Source organism: Mobula hypostoma, chromosome 5, assembly GCF_963921235.1.
Source record: "Mobula hypostoma chromosome 5, sMobHyp1.1, whole genome shotgun sequence".
NCBI classification, from domain to species: Eukaryota; Metazoa; Chordata; class Chondrichthyes; order Myliobatiformes; family Myliobatidae; genus Mobula; species Mobula hypostoma.
In genome coordinates, this window is record NC_086101.1 from 4,383,999 (window position 1) to 4,410,191 (window position 26,193).

Consider the following 26,193-nt stretch of genomic DNA (forward strand, 5'->3'; position numbering starts at 1 on the left):
ATGTTAACCCTCTCATTCCTGGAATCATTCTAGTGAATCTTCTCTTTACCCTCTCCAACGTCAGCACATCTTTCTTAAATAAGGAGACCAAAACTGCCCACAGTACGCCAAGTGAGGTCTCACCAGCACCTCATAGAGCCTCAACATCACATCCCTGCTCCTATATTCTATTCCTCTAGAAATGAATGCCAACATTGCATTCGCCTTCTTCACTTCTGACTCAACCTGGAGGTTAACTTTCAGGGTATCCTGTACGAGGACTCCCAAGTCCCGTTGCATCTCAGAACTTTGAATTCTTTCCTCATTTAAATAATAGTCTGCCCGTTTATTTCTTCTGCCAAAGTGCATAACCATACACTTTCCAACATTGTATTTCATTTGCCGCTTCTTTGCCCATTCTTCCAATCTATCCAAGTCTCTCTGCAGACTCTCCGTTTCCTCAGCACTACCGGCCCCTCCACCTATCTTCATATCGTCAGCAAACTTAGCCACAAAACCATCTATTCCATAATCCAAATCGTTGATGTACAACGTAAAAAGAAGTGGCCCCAACACTGATCCCTGCGGAACACCACTGGTAACCGGCAGCCAACCAGAATAGGATCCCTTTATTCCCACTCTCTGTTTCCTTGCCAATCAGCCAACGCTCTATCCACGTATGTAACTTTCCCGTAATTCCATGGGCTGTTATCTTGTTAAGTAGCCTCATGTGTGGCACCTTGTCAAAGGCCTTCTGAAAATCCAAATATACAACATCCACTGCATCTCCCTTGTCTAGCCTACTGGTAATTTCCTCAAAAAATTGTAATAGGTTTGTCAGGCGGGATTTTCCTTTAAGGAATCCATGCTGAGTTCTGCCTATCTTGTCATATGCTTCCAGGCACTCTGTAACCTCATCCTTGACAATCAACTCCAACAACTTGCCAACCACTGATGTCAAACTAACAGGTCTATAATTTCCTTTTTGCTTCCTTGCCCCCTTCTTAAATAGCGGAGTGACATTTACAATCTTCCAGTCCTCCGGAACCATGCCAGAATCTATCGACTTTTGAAAGAACATCGCTAATGCCTCCGCAATCTCCACAGCTACTTCCTTCAGAACACGAGGGTACGTTCCATCTGGTCTGGGAGATTTATCTACCTTTAGACTATTCAGCTTCCTGAGTACTTTCTCTGTCGTAATTGTGACTGCGCACACTTCTCTTCCCTGCCACCCTTGAGTGTCCGGTATACTGCTGATGTCTTCCTCAGTGAAGACTGATGCAAAATACTCGTTCAGTTCTTCTGCCAACTCCTTATCTCCCATTACAATTTCTCCAGCATCATTTTCTATCGGTCCTATATCTACTCTCACCTGTCTTTTACTCTTTATATACTTGAAAAAGCTTTTAGTATCCTCTTTGATATTATCCCGAGATTACTACCCTGGAGGTCCTGCTTCTCAGCTTCCTTCCTAACTCCCAGAAATCTCTCTTCAGGACCTCCTCCTTTGTCCTATCTATGTCATTGGTACCAACATGTACCAAGACAACTGGCTGCTCACCCTCCCCCTTCAGAATATTCTGGACCCGATCCGAGACAATCCGTACCCTGGCACCTGGGAGGCAACACACCATGCGGGTATCTCTGTCAGGCTCACAGAATCTCCTGTCCATTCCCCTGACTATGGAATCCCCTATGACTACTGCATTCCTCTTCTCCCTCCTTCTCTCCTGCACAACAGTGCCAGGCTTAGTGCCAGAGACCCGGTCACTGTGGGCGTCCCCTGTCAGGTCATCCCCCTCAACAGCATCCAGAACAAGATATTTGTTGCTGAGGGGTACAGCCACAGGTGTGCTCTCCACTATCGGGGCATTTCCCTTCCCTCTCTTGACAGTGACCCAGTTTTCTGACCCCTGTAGCGTAGGGATGACTACCTCCCTGTAGCTCCTGTCTATCACCTCTTCACTTTCCCTGCTAAACAGTAGGTCATCAAGCTGCAGCTCCAGATCCCTAACACGGTCTCTGCGGAGCTGCATCTCGGTGCACCTGGCGCAGATGTGGCCATCAGGGAGGCTGGAGGACTCCCAGGATTCCCACATCTGACACCCTGAACAAAGCACTAACCCTGCAGGCATGCTAACTATTTCTACAGGAATGAAACGGGAAAAATAAGTCTACTCACCCGCTTACCTCGCCAAACAGATGAACTTTTTAAACAGTTAGCTTGTACCGTTAGCTGTGAGAGCCCTGCTATTCCTGTCTGTCTGGGCTGATTCGCAAAAGGGGGGGGGTGGGTAGAAAAAAAGAGACATAAGTATTAGTATTGGCCAGGTGATCCAAGGCTGCACGAAGAGCCAATGAGATCGTATCCGCTGTCAACCTATTGTGGTGATAGGCGTCCAGGTCCTCGCTGAGACAGGAGTTAATTCTAGCTGGAACCGACTTCTCAAAGAACTTCATTGTGAGCGCTACTGGATGATAGAATGATGAAGAAAGGTTCTTCATTGCTGTTTCTGTTTTGTTTGACCAGTCAGGATTGTTGGTCCTGAGCTGAACCCTAGAACCTGGAGGGCTGGTGGACTAGGCAGAGTCTGACCTCTACCCTTTGACTTGTTTGATGTGGGTGACTCTATCAAGAGGCGAAGTATTATGCCCGGACTCCAGTTCTCCAGGTTTCTGAGGCACACAAATCTCCAAATCACAACAAGGCGTGGCCCTCTTGGAGATGCACATTGAGTATCCCTCATCTGAAATTCTAAAATCCAAAAACCTCTGAAATCCGAAATTTTTTGAGCACTGACATGGTGTCAGAAATGGAAAATTCCACAAGATGTTGTGAAGGTTCCCAGGCGCTGCACAAGTCTCTGTGCACCACAGACAGTTCAGAGAAGTGACCTCACATATGTAGTAAACAGAAGTTAATGAAAAATAGAAAAATACAGCATAAAGTGAGAAACGAAGACCTCGACCATGTATTGAAAGAGTGCACTCATCAGTGTCGGAGTAAGCATGTAGTGCTTAGCAGTATGCTGATCATGAAACGAGGTCTATCACGACGAGCTGAAGGTATTGTGAACTTCTGGATGCAGAGATTTAAGAAAAGCCATGGCATTAAATTTTTTAAAATATTTAAACTTTTAAAATAAAGCATCTGCTGACTGTGAGTTTGCAAAGATCATTGATAATGAAAACCTGACGCCATGAGAAGACCACATTGCTGATTGTTTTTATACGTACATACAACCTAAAGCAAGTAAAATACAAATACAGTGTACTGTAACCTTTTAATCAAAACACGACATCGGAGGGGGAGACTGAAAGCCTGCCGTTGTTTGTTGTTGCTCAACAGCTGATTCAGATATACTCCTGATTCTGCTGTGCTGCTTTTATTACCCTGCACACCTTATTAAATAAGGTATGTAATAATTTTTGCTGTTAAGTACATTCTTCTTCGGTTGTCGATTGAAATCTGATGACGACGTCCACTCCTTTCACGGTGAGATCTTTGATGACTATACAGTCCTATCCTGGACCCACAAGCTCTGTTGCAGGTGGGACATGTATATGTGGTAGTGGTGGCAACCATGGCTGCATTTCTCCTGGCTCTCTTCTGCTGTCTTCTGGTTGTTCTTTCCATCTCCAGAATACGAACCCCGTCCCTACGCAGCTGTCACCAAGTGGTATGGTCAGCAGCAACATCCTCCAGGTCCTCGGGTCTAATCTTTCACTTCCTTAAAGCATTCTTCATCTGATCCTTATAGCACTTCTTCGGCCCTCCAGCTGAGCGTCGACCATGATGTATCTGGCCGTATAACACTCTGCAGGGTAGCCGACATGGACATCCTTATCACGTGCCCCAGCCACTGCAGCTGACGCTGCGTGATCATGGCCTCAATACTTCTACAGTTGGTCTTTACAAGTATCTCAGTGTGAGGCACCAGCTCACGCCAGGTAATTCCCAGGATGTGCTGGAGGCAGCTTATGTGGAAGCGCTCCAAGGACTTGATGTGACGGTTGTAGGTTACCCAAGCTTCACAGCTATAAAGGAGGGTGGTGACACAGACCGCTTGGTATACGGCAACCTTTGTGGAGGGACGAAGGCTCCTGTTCTGAAAGACTCTACGCTGAAGTCTCCCAAAGGCAGCTGATGCCTGTTTAATGCGGCTCTGGATGTCATCAATGCCGCTATCCTCAGAGAGAATGCTCCCCAGATATTTGAAAGATGGCACTACTGACAGCTTTTCATCACCAACAGTGAAGGCAGGTAGAGTGGGTGGGACACTGGTACTCCATTGGCAAACCACTCTGTCTTGGTAATATTGACAGTCAGCCCCATCCTGCTGTACGCTCTCACCACCACAGCAAGGACAGTCTGAAGATCCTCTGGAGTATGGGCCACAAGACCACAGTCGCAAGCATACTGCAGCTCCCGGACCCGCTCTCTATGGAGTTTGGTGGTTTGTGAAGCCTCCTGATGTCAAAGAGGTTGCCATCTAATCTGATGTCCACTGCCACACCGCTGCTGTCTTCAATCTCGTTGTGGAGAAGCTTGGTAGCACACAAGAGGAAGATGTTAAAGAGCAGTGGAGCTAGCACACACCCCTGCCTCACCCCTGTGCATACAAGGAAGGGCTTGGACTCTTGTCTTCCCATGATCACCCGAGCAGTCATCCCATCGTGGAACTGGCGGAGGATGTTAACAAATTTATTGGGACAGCCAAACCTGAGGAGGACATCCCATAAGAGCTCTCTTTGCACAGTGTCGAATGCCCTGGAGAGGTTGACAAAGGCCATAAACAGGTCCTGATGTTGCTCCCGGCACTTTTCCTGAAGCTGCTGGGCTGTGAGGATCATGTCGATCGTGCTCCTGTTCTTCCTAAATCCACACTGCGATTCAGGCAGCATTGACTCGGTGATGTTGCTGATGAGTCTCCGAAGCATCACCTTAGCCAGGACCTTTCCAGCAACAGAAAACAGTGATATGCCCCTACTATTACCACAGATGGCCTTGTCACCCTTGTTCTTATAAATGACAATGATGTTTGCATTTCCCCATTGCTGTGGGATGTTCTCATCAGTCCAGGCCTTGGTGATGTACTGGTAGAGGGTGCGCATACACATGTACCCTCTGTTCTTCAGTAACTCAGCAGGGATATTGCCAGTGCCAGGGGACTTGTTGTTCTTAAGGGAATGGACAGCTGATAGAACCTCCTGGAAGATTGGTAGTAGACTGAGGTCATGGATAGGAGGAAGTTCAGGCAGTTCGTCCAGGATAGTGGGGTCTGCATCAGAGTCCTGATTAAGCAGGGTGTTAAAATGCTCAGCCCACCTCAGCAGAATGGTATTCTGATTCTTCAGAAATGTTAGACCATCTGCTGTTTTCAGGGGAGTAACGCATTGATTTATTGGGCCATAGATGGTTTTGACAGCATTGTAAAAATTATGCATGTCATTATTATCGGCAAAGGACTGGGTTTCATGTACCTTTTCAGTCTACCACTCATTTTGTATGGCCCGTATTGCCGTTTGCACTTTCCTCCGAGCTGCCTGCTGATGCTGCCTGATGCTGGTGGATGAAGGGTTGTCCAAAGTTGCCCGGTGTGCTTTGTGTATGTCCTTAAGCAAGTTGTGGATGGTGTCTGAATTATCGTCAAACCAGTCGTGGTGGTTCCTTCTCTTATGGTCAATGGATTGGGCTGCTGTCTCGTAGAGTGCAGAGCTGATATAGGTCCACTGTTGTTCCATGGTATTTTCTGAGCTCAGATAAGGTTCCAGCAACCTTAATTTCTCAGCTAGGATGCGTCAAAACTCACTTCTTGCTTCTGTGTTTCTCAGGCGGTTGCAATTTAGCCGCAAGGGGGGACGCACTTTCATATGGAGCTTGGCCACAATCACTCTGCATTCTCATGGTACGGGTGATGAGAACATCCTTGATGTCCCCACATCTCACAATGATGAAGTCAATCATGTGCCGATGTTTAGAGCGAGGGTTCATCCACAAAGTCTTATATTTTGTCTTCTGCTGGAAGATGGTGTTGGTTATGGTAAGGTTATGCTGAGAGCAAAGAGTAAGTAGCCTCATGCCATTTGCATTCACCTTGCCAATACCATGCCTACCTAGCACTCCACTCCATATCCTGTTGTTCTGTCCCACCCTAGCATTGAAGCCCCCAAGCAAAAGGACCTTATCATTCTTAGGGATCCAGCAAAGAGCTTCATCCAATGTCTGATAAAAGCCTTCCTTGGCCTCATTCTCAGATGGCAAAGTTGGTGCATAGGCACTGAGAAGCGTGGCATAACGTTTCTTTGCCGGGGAATACGGAGGGTCATTAGTCTTTCACTAATGCCAACAGGTGTTCTGTGAGACTTGGTAGAAAGGTGTTCATGATGGCCAATCCTACTCCATAGAGATGTTGTCCACCTGGGGGGAAACCTTTCTAGAAGAAGGTGTAACCCATCCCTTCCTCTGTTAAAGAGCCTTCATCCAGGAGCCTGGTCTCACTCAGGGCAGCAATGTCGATGTTGTAGTGCCTTAGCTCAGCAGCGACCAAGGCTGTTCTCTGGTGAGGTCTGTCAGAGATGCCATACAAGTCCAGGAGAGTCCTTACATTCCATGTTGCCAGTTTTAGGTTGTATTGTTTCTTATTTCAACTGTAGTAGTGGAATAACCGATAGGCGCGGTAACCCATCCAGGTAAGTGATTTTTAGGCCCCCTTTTCTAGGCCCTTCCCCAACTGGGGTGAGCAGTACGGTCCCTAAACAGGGCTGTTCAGTTGCACAGGGGTCTGCCGAAAACAGCTGCCACTCAGCCCCAGCTGCTAGTGACCAAATACCCTGTGCCGCTGCCGTGCAGGGTTCTGACTAGGAGCTCCCAGTCCATTCATACCTGCTCCCGTTGCCAGACGCCCCATCGCCGTCAGACTTCAACTATGTGTAAGGTCCAGGTATTGTTCACCGTGGTTAGAGGTGGAGACCTGCGCAAGAAAGATTTTAAAGTGCTGCAGGATGCACCATCCCCAGTAGCACTATCTTCACCATGATGAGGTAAATCCTGGTGGCAAGGGTGATCCCAGGACAACCGGTCCCACATCTTGGCTGCAGGAGGCTGCCGGGTCCTTTGTCTGTTAAGGCCCGCCTATTGTGCTCTGCCAGCGCATTGCTTTTCTGTCAGGGTGTGCTCCCTTAGCCTTGTCTCAGCAGACTTACCACAAGGCAGTGGGGCTATTTGCCCATAGCTGGGACAGTGGTTGACAGGTGCCAGGGCGTGTCCACACAGTGGTGGGCCTGTACGCCACATCTCTGGGCCCATTGCTGCTCCCGAGATCCCCTGCAGTTTAGCCTGGGACCGTAAGATACCCAGTTTCCGTGTGTGGCCCCAAGGAGGCACTGCAGGAGTCTTGGTGGTGGAGAGGCTCTGTACTGGCAGGAGGAGGCTTACACACTTGTCTCCTCTTTTCACCCTCTATTAAGAAGGCTAGCCAGCGGCAATAGCTGTAAGCAGAGAGCACTATGCAGCATACAGCATACAGCATGCACTAACGACAAGCACTACTACACTACTGCACTGGACGCTTCACACACACCCTGTGAGCAAATACTCTCACCCACACACATTAAGTACATATGTGTAATGAACAAGTGTAAGACAAAGACGCTTACCAGTCGAACATGAATTCCAAGTCGGAAATGATGGTGATCCCAAGCTATCTCATTATACATTACAAAATCTGAAAAAAAAATCAATCCGAATCACTTCTGGCCTCAAGCATTTCGGATAAGGGGTACTCAACGTGTACCTGTAGAAGCATTTGCTTCTTATTCCATAATTAAATCTTCCCTGAACATTGTCTTCACCGCAGAATCTCGGTCTGACTCTGTCCTGTCCCACAGTGGTAGAGCTAGAGCACATAAGTGCCATTACAAAGAAGTCAGGACAGTGTGAATACTTTGTCAGAAGCTTGTATAGATTCAGCATGTCACCAGAAACATCGACAAACCTCTATAGATGCACAGTGGGAAGTATCCCCACTGATGCATCACAGCCTGGTATGGAAACACCAATACCCAAGGACAAAAAAGTCTGCAAGAAGTGGTGGATACAGCCCAGTCCATCACGGGAAAAGCTCTCACCACCACTGAGCACATGTACAAAGACCAATGCAACAAGAAAGAAACATCCATCATGAAAGACCGCTCCCATCTAGGCCATTCTCTCTTCTTGCTACTACTAGCAGTGGAGGAATGGAGACGGGCTAACCCTTATTGACATCAATGGATCTGGAGTAGAGAGGGTGAACAGCTTTAAGCTCCTCGGCGTCCGCATCACCGAGGACCTCACGTGGTCTGTACACACCAGCTGTGTGGTGTAAAAGGCACAACAGCGCCTCTTTCACCTCAGACGGTTGACGAAGTTTGGTATGGGCCCCCAAATCCTAAGAACTTTCTATAGGGGCACAATTGAGAGCATCCTGACTGGCTGCATCATTGCCTGGTATGGGAACTGTACCTCCCTTAATCACGGGATTCTGTGGAGAGTGGTGCAGACAGTCCAGTGCATCTGTAGATGTGAACTTCCTACAATTCAGGACATTTACAAAGACAGGTGTGAGAAAAGGGCCCGAAGGATTATCGGGGACCCGAGAGGCCCCAACCACAATCTATTCCAGCTGCTACCATCCAGGAAACGGTACTGCAGCATCGAAGTCAGGACCAACAGACTCCAGGCCAGCTTCTTCCACCAGGCCATCAGACTGATTAACTCATGTTGATTTGAGTGTATTTCTGGTACATTGACTGTTCTATTTTTTATAAATTACTATGCCTGCACATTTAGGGGGAGAGGTAATGTAAAAATTTTTACTCCTCATGTAAGAAATAGTCAATTCAATTCAATTTGTTGGGCCTTAAGTCACACCACCAGGTCAGGGACAGTTTATTACCCTGAAACCATCAGGCTCCTGAACTGGCATGATAACTTCACTCAGCACAGTTCTGAGCTGATTGTACAGCCCACAGACTCACGTTCTAGGACTCTTTACAACTCATGTTCTGAGGGTTATTTTATTTGTCTTCCTTTGCACGTTGGTTGTTTGCCAGTCTGTGTTTACGTGTAGTTTTTCATGGATTCTATTAGGTTTCCTGTATTGACTTCAGGAGAATGGATCTGACGGTAGTATATGTTACATATCTTTCCCCTGCTGCCATCAGGATGAAGGTACAGGCACCACCAGGTTCAGGAACACTTAGTGTCCCTCAACCAATTTCATGTTCTCAATATTTATTGCTTATTTATTTGTTTGTTTGTTTATTTATTATTTCTTTCCTCTTTTGTATTTGCAGTTTGTTGTCTTTTGCATATCGGTGGTCTGTTCATCCTTTTGGGGGGAGTCTTTCATTGATTCTATTGTGTTTTATTATTCTGTTGTATTTACTGAGTATGCCCACAAGAAAATTAATCTCAGTGTTGTATATGGTGAAGTATATATACTTCAAATTTACTTTGAATTTAGAAATTGGATTTATTGGGATGGTGGCCTTCCTTTTGTGAGATTGTGATCTAACTGCCCATTTCACCTCCACTCCCCCTGCACGGGTATCCAATAATACCAGCTCCATGGAGACAGATAACATCTAACTCTCCATTTCACCTCCACTCCCTCTGCACGGGTATCCAATAATACCAGCTCCATGGAGACAGATAACATCTAACTCTCCCTTTCACCTCCACTCCCCCTGCACGGGTATCCAATAATACCAGCTCTATGGAGACAGATAACATCTAACTCTCCATTTCACCTCCACTCCCTCTGCACGGGTATCCAATAATACCAGCTCCATGGAGACAGATGAGATCTAACTCTCCCTTTCACCTCCACTCCCCCTGCAGGGATATCCAATGATGCCAGCTCCATGGAGACAGATAAGTTTGAGGAGCTTCCCCTTTGCAGCTGCCGGATGGAGGCACCCAAGATCGACCGCATAACCGAGCTCTCCAACAACACCTGCATGGCCACGGAGAGCACATACGGGCAGGTGGGTGGTGGCCTTCCTTTAGTGAGATTGTGATGCTCCTTGTTGGTGGTGGGCTGTGGTACAGGGGAATGGGTTTGGGAAGCCCGAGATCAGAGAGTTAAATTTAAAGGGATCTGGGATTTAAAAGAATATGGGAATGGGTTCTGGAAGGTCAGGGGACTGTGGGAATGCTCCTGAAGAGCTGTCTTTAAGTTTCCAGCGTATGTCAGTTTGGGGGAGGAGCTTGTGCTCAGGATAGGGTGAGGGATGGTGTTGCGAGGCTGCAGGGTTTCCCTCTAAATGGAGCATTACTAGTCTTGGGGGAAGCATTTGTGAAGAATTTCCTGAGGGTTGTGCTTGGATGATGGGGTAGAGTAGAGGGATTCTCCTTCAGGTTAAGGGAGAGCTTTTAGGGGAGGGGAGTGGTTGAAGAGAGGGCTTTGTAGATCAGGGTGGAGGGAAGTGGTTCAGATGGTGGGGTTGGAGTAGGGGTGTTGGCACTGGAGAGAGGTGTTTTGGCAAAGAGGACATGTTTAAATGGCCGGAGGAGGGGACTAAGCTGGCTGGAGGATGGATTCAGAGGTTGATAGAGTGAGTTCGGAAGCTGGTGGATTGGCTGTGGTGGACTGTTGGTCACTGGCAGGCTTTGACTTACTCCCTGTTGCTTCCCCCAGCTGAGTGGCTGCAGTAACAGTATCACCAAGTGTGAGACAATGCGTCCGTCCAGCCGGGTGCCCCTGATGGTGCTGTGTGAGGTGCACCGAGCCCGCATGGTCAAACACCACTGCTGTCCAGGCTGCGGCTACTTCTGTACCACGGTAAGTTCCAACCTGTGCAGCCAGGCACCTCTGCACCTCCAGCTGACCTGAGCACAAAGTGGGTGGGTCTGAATTGCAGTGCTCAATGCATGCGGCAGGCAGCTCTCCTCTTCCCGGCGCAATGGATCTATTATTATTAATTTATTTATTTAGAGATACAACACGGAAGAGGCCCAGCAACCCGCCGATTTATCTCTTGTCTAATCAAAGTTCAAAGTAAACTTGTAATCATTGTACAGCGGAGGCAGGATGGCAGACTTGGCAGTGGAATGCTCCCCCTGCAGGATGTGGGGATTCATAAAACCAGGTAGTCTCCCTGATGACTCCACTTGCAGGAAGCACAGGCAACTCCTGCTCAAGAAAGACCACATTAGGAGCTGGAGCTGGATGTATTTAGGACCATCCGGAGGCAGAGCAATTGATAGATACGACTCTTGAGCAGATGGTTACAGCCAGAGTGCAGAATTTGGGGAGTAGATGGGTGAAAACCAAGACAGGTAAAGGGAGAAGGAAGTCAGTGCAGGGTCCCCCTGTGGTCATTCCCCTTGACAACAGGCATATCCCTTTGGATACTGCTGAGGGGGATGACCTCTCTGGGCAAGGCAGCAGCAGCCAGACCAATAGCACTGTGGTTGGTTCTGAGAAGGGTAGGGTGAAGTCAGGTGAAGCAGTGGTCATGGGGGACTCAATAGTTAGGGGGACAGATAGGAGATTCTGCGGCAGCAAAAGAGACGCCAGGATAGCGTGTTGCTTCATGGGTGCTAGGGTCCAGGATGTCTGAGCAGGTGCAGAGTATTCTTGAAGAGGAGGGTGAGCAGCCAGTCATGGTACATATTGGTACCAATGACATGGGCAGGAGAGGGGTAGGGCTCCTGCGCAGTAAGTTTAGGGAGTTAGGGAGGAGTCTGAAGAGCAGGACCTCCAAGGTGGTAATCTCCAGATTACTCCTGGTGCCACGAGCTAGTGAAGGTCAGAACAGGAAGATAGCGCAGATGAATGAGTGGCTGAGATTGTGCAAGACAGGGTTTCAAGTTCTTGGATCATTGGAACTTCTGGGGAAGGGGTAACCTGTACAAGTGGGATGGGTTGCACCTGAACTGGAGGGGAACCAATATCCTGGGAGGGAGATTTGCTAATGCTGTTGGGGAGGGCTTAAGCTATAATTGCAGGGGGGTGGGAACCGAACGAGGATGGAACGATTGGCGCACAGGTAGTGACAGCTTGTAGGAAGTTTATGAGGAAGGGTAGGCAAATGATAGAGTAAAGAAGCACTCAGCCAGATGTTTTGAGATGTGTCTATTTTAATGCAAGGAGTATCATAAGCAAGGTGGATGAACTTAGAATGTGAATAAATATGTAGAACTGATGTTGTGGCCTTTACAGAGACTTGGATGTCTCAGGCAGGAATGGCTGCTGAGCACGCCAGGCTTTAGATGTGACAGGGAGGGAGGCTAAAGAGGTGATGGCATGACATTGCTAATCAGGGATAGTATCATGGCTACAGAAAAGGAGGAAGTCATGGAGGGATTGTCTTCTGAGTCAATGTGGGTGGAAGTCAGAAACAGGAAGGGGGCAATAACTCTACTGGGTGTTTTTTTATAGACCCCCCCCCCCAATAGTAATAGAGACATCGAGGAACAGATAGGGAGGTCAGATTTTGGAACGGTGCAATAATAATAGGGTTGTTGTGATGGGTGATTTTAACTTTCCAAATATTGACTGGCATCTCCTTAAAGCAAGGGGTTTAGATGGGGTGGACTTTATTAGGTGTGATCAGGAAGGTTTCTGATGCAATATGTAGATTAGAAAACTAGAGGAAAGGCTGTACTTAATCTGGTATTGGGAAATGAACCTGGTTAGGTGTCAGATCTCTCGATGGGAGAGCATTTTGGAGGTAGTGATCACTACTTTCATCTCCTTTACCATGGTGCTGGAGAGGGATAGGAGCAGACATTTTGGGAAAACATTTAATTGGGGTAGCGGGAAATATGATGTTATTAGGCAGGAACTTGGGAGCAGATGTTCTCAGGGAAATGCAGGGCAGAAACATGGCAAATGTTCAGGGAACATTTACATGGCATTCTGGATAGGTTTGTTCCATTGAGACAGGGAAAGGAGGGTAGGGTGACAAAACCATGTAGTACAAATGATGTAGAAAATCTAGTTGAGAAGAAAAGAAAAGCTTACAGAAGGTTCCAGAAACTATGGACTGTTCGAGCTCTGTAACATTACAAGGGTGCCAGGAAGGAGCTTAAGAATGAAATTAGGAGAGCTAGAAGGGGCCGTGAGCCGGAATAAGAAAATCCCCAAGGCATTCTACAAGTATGTGAAGAGCAAGAGGATGAGTCGTGTGAGAACAGGACCATTCAGAAGCGAGAGTGGAAATATGTGCATAGAGCCAGAGGAGGTAGTGGAGGTAGCTTCAGTATTCACCAGAGAAAAGGACCTTGGCAGTTGTGGGATGATTTACAACAAACTTGAAACGCTTGAGCGTATAGACATTAAGAAAGAGTATGTGCTGGAGCTTTTGAAAGGTATTAAGTTAGATCATTTGCCAGAACTGGATGAGATATACCCCTGGCTACTGTGGGAAGCAAGGGAGGAGATTGTGGAGTCTCTGGTGATGATCTTTGCATCATCAATAGGGACAGGAGAAGTACCAGAGGATTCGAAGTTTGCAAACATTGTTCCCCTGTTCAAGAAAGGGAGTGGTGATAACCCAGGAAATTATAGACCTGTGAGTAGGCTTCAGTGTTGGAGAAGATCCTGAGAGGCAGGATTTATGAGCATTTGGAGTGACATCATCTGATTAAGGACAGTAAACATGGCTTTGTGAAGGGCAGGCCGTGCCTCTCGAACCTGACTGAATTGTTTGAGGAGGTAACAAAGCACATTGATGAAGGTAGAGCAGTGAATGTAGTACAAGCTTGTACTACATGGTGGGAATTGAACCCTGTTCAGTGATCACTGGTATTGTAAAGCTTTAGGCTAACTGCCACATTACCGTGTCTCTTAAGTAATCGATGTAGTGAGTACAAAAGTTGAGCAATGACGGAATGCAGAATGTAGTGTTGCAGTTACAATTCCTGGGCATGAGGGTGCTGCCCCTTCCCAGGTGCAGGAGAAGCTGCTCTTTCTGGCTCATGCTGCTATCGCCTGGCTGTGGTTAATTCCGCGCTTCTCCGCAGGGATCCTTCCTGGAGTGCCACCCTGACTTCCGGATCACCCACCGCTTCCACAAGAACTGCGTGTCCCAGCTCAATGGCATGATCTTCTGCCCGCACTGTGGCGAGGATGCTTCCGAGGCCCAGGAGATCACCGTGGCCAAAGCTGACACCTCCACCATGGTGCCTGCACCCGCCCCCCGCAGCCAGGACCATCTGATGAATGGCAGAGCAGACACCACACACGCCAGGTGAGGATGGTGGGTGGGGGCAGCGGAGGTGTCCTGTGTACATATGTTAGGATAGTGAATGCTGAGACCCACAAAATTGGGGCCCAGATTTCTCTGCATGGGAGTACAGAGCTCTCCACACCGTGTTAGTGATCTCGCTTCGCACAAGAACATAAAGATTAGAAATTAGCTTTATTTCTCACACATATATCGAAATAGCGAAATGCGTAGTTTCTGCCAACGACCAACGTGGTCCGAGGATGTGCTGGGAGCACCTGTAAATGTCACCATGCTTCCGACACCAATACACAGTATGTATAAAAAATATTTACCCCCCCCCCCTTGGAAGTTTTCAAGTTTTACTCTTTTACTACATTGAATCACAGTGGATTTAATTCAGCTTTCTTGACACTGATGAACAGAAAAAGTCCATGTCAAAGTGAAAACAGATCTCTACAAATTAATTTCTCTAAATTAATTGTGAATATAAACCACAAAATAATTGCGTAAGTATTCACCCCTTTTAATATGACACACCAAATCATCACTGGTGCAGCCAGTTGGTTTTAGAAGTCACCTAATTACTTAACTGGAGATCTGTTTTTGAAGACCCGTGCGCAGTCTAGGTGTGTCAATTGATTTTAGTAAAAATACTCCTGTATCTAGAAGGTCTGTCCAACTGCTGGAGAGTCAGTATCCTAGCAAAAACAACACCGTGAAGACAAAAGAACACTCCAAGCTACTCTGCGAAAAAGTGATTGAAAAGCACAATTCAGGGGATGGATACAAGGAAATTTCCAAGTCACTGAATATCCCTTGGAGTACAGTGAAGAAATGGAAAGAATATGGCACAACTGTAATTTTCCCTAGGTCCTCAAAAACTGAGTGACCGTGCAAGAAGGGGACTAGTGAGGGAGGCCACCAAGAGACCTGTGACAATTTTGGAGGATTTACAAGCTTCAGTGGCTGATATGGGAGAGACTCCATATGACTGTTGCCCAGTGCTTCGCCGGTAGCAGCTTTATGGGAGAGTGGGAAAGAGAAAGCCACTAATGAAAAAACTCACATGAAATCTTGGCTAGAGTTTGTCAGAAGGCTCTGAAGTCAGCTGGAAGAAGGGTCTATGGTCTGATGAAACCAAAATTGAGCTTTTTGGCCATCAGACTAAATGCTATGTAAGCCAAAAACCGCACGTCCTCGAAAACACACCATCCCTACCATGAAGCATGGTGGTGACTGCATCCTGCTGTGAGGATGCGTCACTTGTGAAGGTAAGGGTAAAATAACAACAGGGTTGTCAAGGTTGGGAGATATTAATTTCCCAAATATTGATTGGCATCTCCCTAGAACAAGGGGTTTAGGTGGGGTGGAGTTTGCTAGGTGTGTTCAGGAAGGTTTGCTGAACACTATGTAGATAAACCTACAAGAGGAGAGGCTGTACTTGACCTGTTATTGGGAAATGAACCTGGTCAGGTGTCAGGTCTCTCAGTGGGAGAGCATTTTGGAGACAGTGATCACAATTCTATCTCCTTTACCATAACATTGGGAGGATTAAGAGCAGACAAGTTAGGAAAGCATTTATTTGGAGTAAGGGGAAATATGAAGCTATCAGGCAGGAAGCCTAAATTGGGAAGAGAAGTTCTCAGGGAAATGTATGACAGAAGTGTGGCAAATGTTCAGGGGATATTTGGCGTTCAGCATAGGTCTGATCCAATGAGACAGGGAAAGGATGATAGGGTCTAGGAACCTTGGTGTACAAAGGCTGTTCAAAATCTAGCCAAGGTTATAAGGCTAGCAGGAAAGACCTTAAGAATGAAATTAGGAGAGCCAGAAGGGGCCATGAGAAGGCTTTGGCGAGCAGGATTAAGGAAAACCCCAAATCAAGTATGTGAAGAGCAAGAGGATAAAACATGAGAGAATAAGGCCAATCAAGTGTGACAGTGGAAAAGTGTGTATGGAACCGGTGGGGAAAGCAGAGATACTTAATGTATACTGTTACGTAAACGGCAACAATGAATATCAACTGAGACAGGTTATATAAAAATAACCAAACATTTATTAATCACGGATAAACGATAAGGAAAAAAAAACAAAACTAAAACTTTAACCGGAAGTTAACAGATATGCAGCCGTTCACCAACTCGCCACTCGGCTCTGGTTCTTAAAGCGTTAAATGCGGAAACAGTTCTTAAAGCGATAACTTTGAAAATCCAACAGATTTACACGTTCAATTGGGAGAGACTTCTCTGGAGAAGGATTTCTTCACAGACGCAACTTTCCTGCTGGTTCTGTCCACAGGATTCATGATGCCGAAAATAAACAGTTTAAATCAACTGACTTTAAATTCCTTTAGAGAGAGAGAGAGCACCTTTTTGCATGAACTCTTTGCTCTTTTTGGCAAGAGTTATCTCGATGCAGGTTGCTACCCCAACTAAGAATCAATAAGGTCGATCCTTTATTAAATTGCCAAACGATGGCAACTCCTCTTGATCCCTCGATCCTGCACTTTGATAAGTTCTTCACTCTCCCTTCTGATGTTGGAATTGAGTAAACCAACACATCTAGCAAAAATTTCCAGTCCAATAATATGGTATCTTGCAACAGAACGCACGCTCCGTTTTAAAATTGAAACTGCGTCACAAAAACAAACGCAACAGAAACGGAGATACAGCACGTTCTACCTGGAAATCTGCAAACTCAAAAACCAACTGCGTCACCTGGGTCGACCCTTATATAGTCATGGGTCACATGTCATCACGTGACCTCACATCGGCGGGAAAATCACATTAGGTGACCTCCAAAAGACCATTACATCATTCTCACAAAAAAACACAGATCTCCTTGAGCACGTAACAATACTTTGCTTCAGTATTCACTACGGAAAAGGATCTTGGCGATTGTAAGGATGACTTACAGCAGATTGAAAAGCTTGAACATACAGACATTAAGAAAGAGGATGTGCTGGAGCTTTTGGAAAGCATCAAGTTGGATAAGTCTCTGAGACCAGATGAGATGTACCCCAGGCTACTGTGGGAGGCAAGGGAGGAGACTGCTGAGCCTCTGGCAATGACTGGAGGGTTGCAGATGTTGTTCCCTTATTCAGAAAGGGTGTAGAGATAGCCCAGGAAATTATAGACCAGTGAGTCTTACTTCAGTGGTTGGTAACTCGATGGAAAAGATCTTGAGAGGCAGGATTTATAAACATTTGGAGAGGCATAATATGATTAGGAATAGTCAGCATGGCTTTGTCAAAGGCAGGTCGTGCCTTACGAGCCTGATTGAGTTTTTTGAGGATGTGCGTAGTAGATATAGTGTATATGGATTTCAGCAAGGCATTTGACAAGGTGCCCCATGCAAGGCTTATTGAGAAAGTAAGGAGGCATGGGATCCAAAGGCACCTTTCTTTGTGGATCCAGAATTGGCTTGCCCACTGAAGGCAAAGAGTGCTATAGATGGGTCATATTCTGCATGGAGGTTGGTGACCAGTGGTGTGCCTCACGGATCTGTTCTGGGCCCCCTTCTCTTCGTGATTTTTATAAATGACCTGGATGAGAAAGTGGAGGGATGGGTTAGTAAATTTGCTGATAACACAAAGTTTGGGGGTGTTGTGGATAGTGTGGAGGGCTGTCAGAGGTTACAGCAGGACATTGATAGGATGCAAATCTGGGTTGAGAAGTGGCAGATGGATTTCAACCCAGATAAGTGTGAGGTGGTTCATTTTGGTAGGTCAAATTGATGGCAGAATATAGTATTAATGGTAAGACTCCTGGCAGTGTGGAGGATCAGAGAGATCTTGGGGTCCGAGTCCATAGGACGCTCAAAGCAGCTGCGCAGGTTGTCTGTGTGGTTAAGAAAGCATACGGTGCATTAGCCTTCATCAACTGTGGGATTAAGTTTAACAGCTGAGAGGTAATGTTACTGCTATATCGGACCCTGATCAGACCCCACTTGGAGTACTATGCTTAGTTGTGGTCGCCTCACTACAGGAAGGATGTGGAAAGTATAGAAAGGGTGCAGAGGAGATTTACAAGGAGGTTGCCCGGATTGGGAAGCATGCCTTATGAGAATAGGTTGAGTGAACTCGGCCTATTTTCCTTGGAGCAACGGAGGATGAGAGGTGACCTGATAGAGGTGTACAAGACGATGAGAGGCATTGATCGTGTGGCTAGTCAGAGGCTTTCTCCCAGGGCTGAAATGGCTAACTCAATAGGGCACAATTTTAAGATGCTTGGAAGTAGGTACAGGGGTAAGATTTTTACACAGAGAGTGGTGAGTGCATGGAATGGGCTGTCGGCGACAGTGCTGGAGGCCGATACAATAGGGTCTTTTAAGAGACTCCAAGATAGGTCCATGGAGCTTAGAAAAATAGAGGGCTATGGGTAACCCTAGGTAATTTCTAAAGTAAGTACATGTTCGGCACAGCATTGTGGGCCGAAGGGCCTGTATTGTGCTGAGGTTTTCTATGTCTTCTATGAATGCAGCAAAATACAGGGAAATCCTGGAGGAAAACCCGATGTGGTCTGCAAGGGAACTGCGACTTGGGAGAAAACTTGTTTTTCAGCAAGACAATCACCCGAAGCATAAATCCAAAACTACACAGGAATGGCTTAAAAACAACAAAGTTAATGTCCTGGAATGGTCAAGTCAGAGTCCGGACCTCAATCCAATTGAGATTTTGTGGCTGGACTTAAAAAGGGCTGTTCATTCACGATCCCCACGCAATGTGACAGCTTGAACAGTTTTGTAAAGAAGAACGGGGAAAGATTGCAGTGACCAGATGTGCAAAGCTGACGGAGACCTATCCACACAGACTCAAGGCTGTAACTGCTACCAAAGGTGCATCTGCTAAATACTGACTTGAAGGGGGTGAATACTTCTGCAATCAATTGTTTTGTGTTTTATATTTGTAATTAATTTTGATCACTTTGTTGAGATCTATTTTCACTTTGACACGAAATAGTATTTTTCTGTTGATCGGTGTCAAAAAAAGCCAAGTTAAATCCACTGTGATTCAATGTAGTAAAGCAATTAAACATGAACACTTCCGGGGGGGGGGGGGGGTGAATTCTTTTTATAAGCACTATAGCATGCCCACAACTTACCGATCCTGACCCATACGTCTTCGGAATGTGGGAGAAAACTGGAGCATGTGGAGGAAAGCCACACCCCGTCACAGGCAGAATGTAGAAACTACAGACGTGGCAAGAATTGAACCCAGGTGGCTGGCTCTGTAAAGCGTTGCCATACACTCCCAGCTCTCCCTACAGAATTGAACCAGGATCAGTGATCGCTGGTGCTCTGAAGCGTTGCAGCAACCGCTGTGCTACTGTGCTGTCCCTAACTCCCACATTGAAAACCAAGCCTCTGTCTCCAACAGCAAGCTGCCTCCTCTGGGTTGCAAGTACTCTTCCCCCACTTCCCAGCACTAGTGACACAAGGGCTACCCTCTGCACTGAGACACCCTGCCCCCTTGTTGACTCTAAGTGTAATAACTGTGTCTTTAGTCTCATTCACACCCACCTTATCTCCCTGCCCTCAAACTATTGGTCCAAGCCAAGTATGTTTCTATGATGCTGATTCTCCACATCCCTCTGCAGCTTTGTCCCTTCCCTGCCTCTGTAAAGTCCTCCAGCACTCTGAGCTCTCTCTGCACCTCCACTCCTAGCCTTTTGCCTGTCCCAGAGGTTAATCACTGCCTCGAGGTCTGGACTTAGACCATAAGACATAGGAGCAGAGTTAGGCTATTTGGCCCGCCGAGTCTTCTCCGCCATTCCATCATAGCTGATTAATCAAGAACCTATCAGCCTCCACTTTAAGTATACCCAATGGCACCCGTTTGTGGCAATGAATTCCACAGATCCACTACAGAGCCAGCCTGTCGTCTCTTCTCACAGCCCTCAGCATATTGTTTCCTTTCTGCTGCCACAGCGCCAGGATGAGCGGGAATGGGGAGGCAAAGCGGTCGAGCCTGGAGCCCCCGGTGGACAGCATCGACAGCTCAGGACCATCCATCACCCTGTCCTCCGGCAAAGTGTTGTCGGCTGTCGGACTCCCCCCTGGGCCTGGCCGCGAGGCGCTGGAGAAAGGACTGGCCATGCAGCAGTCGGAAAGGTGAGTGGGTGAGATCTCGGAGTGACGGTATTGGTGGCGGTTGCCCATCATATCCAATCATGACAGGAGAGCTGTGCGGGAGAGTTTTTAAAGGGGAGAGCCATTGCACCTGTACAATTCCACGCTCAGCTCTGGAAGTCTGGGTCCGGTGGTACAACCGGGGATTCCCTTGGTTGACCATGACTTTTTCGGTGCCTTGTCATGCCAATCACTCTTCATGGAGCATTGCAGAGCCACCTTTCTGGTCACTGGATCTCACTGTAGATCTCATCCACCCAGTCCGTTACAGCTGACTTCACATGCTAGGGCTGGCATGTACCTATCTCACCAGGGTATGAGGCCCTCTAGCTGCCCTCACCTGGTTTAGCCCACCTTTCGAAGTGGTGTACCGAAGGGGTGTGGCTGCTGTCACATACAAACAGCTACTTGGAGCCACAGGTGAGAACTGAGCGTCCGGTGGGGACCAAAGGTAAGTGAGCTGTCCAAGAACGGCTACGACAAGCCCCTTCACCAGAGGTGCTACCCCTCTCCGGACGTCTCATGCACCTTGATGGTATTGGTTTATTATGGTCACGTAGCAAGGTGCAGTGAGAAGTTTGCCTCGCATACTGTTTGCAAAGATCACATCATTACAGCATGCTTTGAGGTAAGACAATGACCATGTGTAAAATCTACCGAAAAAGTGCAGTACTGGTCAACAATAAAGGTGCAAGATCTTATCGAGGTAGATTGCAAGATTAAGAATCCATTTTATCGTACGAAAGGTCCATTCAAGAGTCTAATAACAGTGGGCTGGGAGCTGTCCTTGAAACTGATGTTATGTGCTTTTAGGCTTTTGTATATATACCTGATGAGAAAGGGGAGAAGAGAGAATGTCTGGAGTTGGTGGGGTGTTTGATTATGTTGGCAGAGAGAAGTATAGATGGAGTCCATGGAGAGGAAGCTGGTTTCTGTGATGTGCTGAACTGTGTCCACAACTCTGCAGTTTCCTTTGGTCACATACAAAGCAGTTGCCTGACCAAGACATGGTGCATGAATAAAAATTGGTGAGGGTTGACGGGGACTTGCCCTATTTTTTAGCCTCTTGAGGAGGTGGATTGATGAACTTTCTTTGACATCAAGGTGGTTGGACCAGGACAGAACAGAGAGGCATCCCTTTAGAGCAGAGATGAGGAATTTCTTACATTAGAGGGCGGTGGATCTGTGGAATTCATTGCCTCAGGTGGCTATGGAAGCCAAGGCATTGAGTTATTGAGATTGATTGGCTCCTGATTAGTGATGGTGTCAAAGGCAGGAGAATGGGGATGAGAGGGAAAATAAATTAGCTGAGGTCTTATGGAAGGAGTAAGAAGGATTCTAAAGGTTCAGACTCGAGTGTAAGTTGAGAGAGGTTTTCCGGACAAAATTCAAGTTGTAGTTTATTGCCATCTGACTGTACACTTATACAACCAAACAAAACAGTGATCCTCCGGACCACGGTGCACCCACAATATATATTAGATTAGATTAGATTATGAGGAGACACAGTCCTCTTTTATTGTCACTTAGTAATGCATGCATTAAGAAATGATACAATATTCCTCCGGTGTGATATCACAGAAACACAGGGACAGACCAAGACTAAAAAACTAACAAAACCACATAATTATAGCATATAGTTACAACAGTGCAAGCAATACCGTAACTTGATGAAGAACAGGCCATGAGGACAGTAAAAAAGTTCAAAGTCTCTCGAAAGTCCCACATCTCACGCAGACGGGAGAAGGAAGAAAACTCTCCCTGCCATGCCTGACCACAGTCCGACTCTGAGTCATCCGAAAACTTCGAGCTCCGATCAGCCCTCCGACACCGAGTACCGAGCACCATCTCTGCCGACCGCTTCGACCTCAGCCTCAGTCGCCAGCAGCAGGCAAAGCCAGGGATTTTGAGGCCTTCCCTCTGGAGATTCTCGATTGCACAGTAGCAGCGGCAGCGAAACCGGGCATTTCAGAAATTTCTCACATCTGTCTCCATCAAATCAGAATTGTCCACGGCCCCTATTTAACAGATACAATATCATTTCACTGGAGAGCTGCGCGCGCTGCCATCTTCTCCTCCCGCCATATGTCACACCCGGCACATAATACAAAATATTACCATAAGACCATGAGACATAGGAGCAGAATTAAGTCATTCAGCCCTTCCTCCTCATTTCTGTTCAGGATGGTGGATGGACGTGGGCAGTAAATTTATTTATTTAGAGATACAATGCAGGACAGGCTCCCCCTGCCCAGCAAGCCAACTATTTAACATTCAACTAATCACTGGGCAACTTACACTGACACAGTCTTCGGACTGTGGGAGGAAACCGGAGCACCCGGAGGAAACCCATGCGGTCACGAGGAGAGCGTATAAACTCCTTACAGACAGTGTCAGAACTGAACTCTGAACTCCAGTATGCACCGAGATGTAATAGTGTTGTGCTAACCATGATGTATTGACCACAAACCGATCTAGTGCCCCAGGAGCCATTGCCGATGGTTTACTCTGTACTCTGGCATCGTTATTTGTATAATTTACTCTCATTATCTAACCTCTTCGTGCTCCCTCTCTCCTTCCCCTCCTACCCCCAGGCGTAAGAAGCTGCGATTTCATCCTCGCCAGTTATACCTGTCGGCCAAGCAAGGCGAGCTGCAGAAGGTGCTGCTGATGTTGAGTGAGTGTCTTGTTTGCTCGCAGTCAGTGGGGAACTATGGTGGGGCGGGGGGGGGGAGTTACTCACTAAAATGAAGTAAGTGGGAAATATAAATATCTTCTTTCACACAGCAACAGAGTGCAGGAGAAAGTCACTTGCTTAATACTTCAACATAACTGGTCTTCAGCAGTTCTTCAGCTATTTTCTAAATGGGGAGAATGTTCAGAAATCAAAGGTGCAAAGGGATTTGGGGGTCCTCTTGTAAGGTTTCCTAAAGATTAACTTGCAGGTGGAGTCGGTGATGAGGAAGGCAAATACAATGTTATCATTCATTTCAAGAGAGGTAGAATATAAGAGCAACGATGTGATGCTGGGGCTTTGGTCAGACCGCACTTGGAGCATTGTGAGCTGCTTTGGGCCCCTAATGCGCTGATATCGGAGCGGCTCCAGAGCAGGTTCACAAGGATGATTCCTGGAATGATTAGGTTAACGTATGAGGAGTGTTTGATGGCTCTGGGCCTGTACTCACTGAGTTTAGAAGAATGGGGGGGGAGGGTGGAATCTCAGATGACAATAAGTATTTAACTAGTTTCATTTGCTGCAATCATCTACAGCACTTAATATTCTGAACATACTCAGGTAAATTTGCAGAAGTACATTTTTACAATGGTAGCACATCCCAACTAGCAGAACCCTTTTGAATATTGTTACGTACCCCGTAACTGGGTTGCCAAACCAGCAGAAATGGAATGCTCGTTGGAGTCTGTGATTACTAGGAACTAATAAAGTTTTATTAAAGAAATAAATAATACAGTACACTAATCGCAAGGATATAAATGTAACAGGTTGGCAATGATAATACACACATATACACAAAAATAGGGTAATAGAAATCAACCAAGCTCTATCACAGTCTAGGGGTAAAATGATCAGTCTTAAATGAAGCAGAGTTCAGTTCGGTTTAGTGCAGTTCGAAGTAATCGCTGTTGTTGTACCGTTGGGGAGAGAGAGAGAGAGAGTGAGAGATGCAGTTGGTTTCAGGCAAACCTTTTGATGTCTTCTAATCCCCGCTGTGGTCACCGACTGTGACCCCTCCGTTCCGGATACGATCGTTCTTCCGCTGTGAACCCGGCACCCAGGCAAGGGCGGACACGCACCCCAGGTTCCCACCGATCGTACCTTTATACCCTGTGAGCCTCTGACCAATTCCTGCAAACCGGTCCTCCAAACTCCCACCAACTTGTGGGGACACATTGCTCTTTCCAGGGTCTCGTGGCGTGTCATGCCTTAGCAAACCTGCTCTTTTTATGGGCACCCGTATGGGTCCTAGCTATGCCTGCCTTTTTGTTGGCTTTGTGGAACAATCTATGTTCCGTGCCTATTCTGGTATCTGTCCCCCACTTTTCCTTCGCTACATCGACGACTTCATTGGCGCTGCTTCCTGCACGCATGCAGAGCTCGTTGACTTTATTAACTTTGCCTCCAACTTTCACCCTGCCCTCAAGTTTACCTGGTCCATTTCCGACACCTCCTTCCCCTTTCTAGATCTTTCTGTCTCTGTCTCTGGAGACAGCTTATCCACTGATGTCTACTATAAGCCTACTGACTCTCACAGCTATCTGGACTATTCCTCTTCTCACCCTGTCTTGAAAAACGCCATCCCCTTCTCGCAATTCTGCTCTCAGGATGAGGCTTTTCATTCTAGGACGAGGGAGATATTCTCCTTTCTTAAAGAAAGGGGCTTCCCTTCCTCCACGATCAACTCTGCTCTTAAATGCATCTCCCCCATTTCACGTACATCTGCTCTCACTCCACCCTCCCGCCACCCCACTCTGAATAGGGTTCCCCTGGTCCTCACCTACCACCCCACCAGCCTCCGGGTCCAACATATTATTCTCCGTAACTTCCGCCACCTCCAACGGGATCCCACCACTAAGCACATCTTTCCCTCCCCCCCCCCTTTGCTTTCCGCAGGGATCGCTCCCTACGCAACTCCCTTGTCCATTCGTCCCCCCCATCCCTCCCGACTGATCTCCCTCCTGGCACTTATCCGTGTAAGCAGAACAAGTGCTACACATGCCCTTACACTTCCTCCCTTACCACCATTCAGGGCCCCAAACAGTCCTTCCAGGTGAGGCGACACTTCACCTGTGAGTCGGCTGGGGTGATATACTGCGTCCGGTGCTCCCGATGTGGCCTTTTATATATTGGCGAGACCCGACGCAGACTGGGAGACCGCTTTGCTGAACACCTATGCTCTGTCTGCCAGAGAAAGCAGGATCTCCCAGTGGCCACACATTTTAATTCCACATCCCATTCCCATTCTGACATGTCTATCCACGGCCGCCTCTACTGTAAAGATGAAGCCACACTCAGGTTGGAGGAACAACACCTTATATTCCGTCTGGGTAGCCTCCAACCTGATGGCATGAACATCGACTTCTCTAACTTCCGCTAATACCCCACCTCCCCCTCGTACCCCATCTGTTAATTATTTTTATACACACATTCTTTCTCTCACTCTCCTTTTTCTCCCTCTGTCCCTCTGAATATACCCCTTGCCCATCCTCTGGGTTCCCCCCCCCCCCCGTCTTTCTTCCCGGACCTCCTGTCCCATGATCCTCTCATATCCCTTTTGCCAATCACCTGTCCAGCTCTTGGCTCCATCCCTCCCCCTCCTGTCTTCTCCTATCATTTTGGATCTCCCCCTCCCCCTCCAATTTTCAAATCTCTTACTCACTCTTCCTTCAGTTAGTCCTGACGAAGGGTCTCGGCCTGAAACGTCGACTGTACCTCTTCCTAGAGATGCTGCCTGGCCTGCTGCATTCACCAGCAACTCTTATGTGTGTTGCTTGAATTTCCAACATCTGCAGAATACCTGTTGTTTGTCTTTTTATCCCCCTGCTGGGCTATCACCTGTCCATCAACCTTCAAACAGTTCAGGTTCAAAGCAAACGGTCTGTCAATATGTGAATTGTGTTTCTTTCTCGTTAATCTCTCTCTTCTCTCTTATTAGCATTTTGAATGATTCTCCATTGTCTTCCGTTATCTCTCTCGTTAGCATCATCCATCCGGTAACTCTGCTTGGCGTCACACATGACAATATTCAGTGCTGGTGTCTGTTCTGCAAGCTTCTGAGTACGAACTCGAGCACCCAGAATGTATCCCTTGTGTTACAGTGTTGTGGGATGGCTCCATCAGGG

The 26,193-nt window shown here is 47.1% G+C and overlaps 1 protein-coding gene across 7 annotated transcripts in view; it reads left to right on the top strand.

Annotated features, from left to right (window-relative positions):
• LOC134346508 (histone-lysine N-methyltransferase EHMT2-like) overlaps positions 1-26,193 on the top strand; it is a 156,231-nt gene that overhangs the window by 73,679 nt on the left and 56,359 nt on the right. For all 7 annotated transcript variants that reach the window (XM_063047897.1, XM_063047893.1, XM_063047896.1 and 4 more), the window contains 5 exons: positions 9,869-10,014; positions 10,668-10,811; positions 14,000-14,226; positions 20,134-20,316; positions 22,929-23,011. In XM_063047897.1, coding sequence (XP_062903967.1) covers positions 9,869-10,014; positions 10,668-10,811; positions 14,000-14,226; positions 20,134-20,316; positions 22,929-23,011 — 783 coding nt within the window. The remainder of the gene's footprint in view (positions 1-9,868; positions 10,015-10,667; positions 10,812-13,999; positions 14,227-20,133; positions 20,317-22,928; positions 23,012-26,193) is intronic.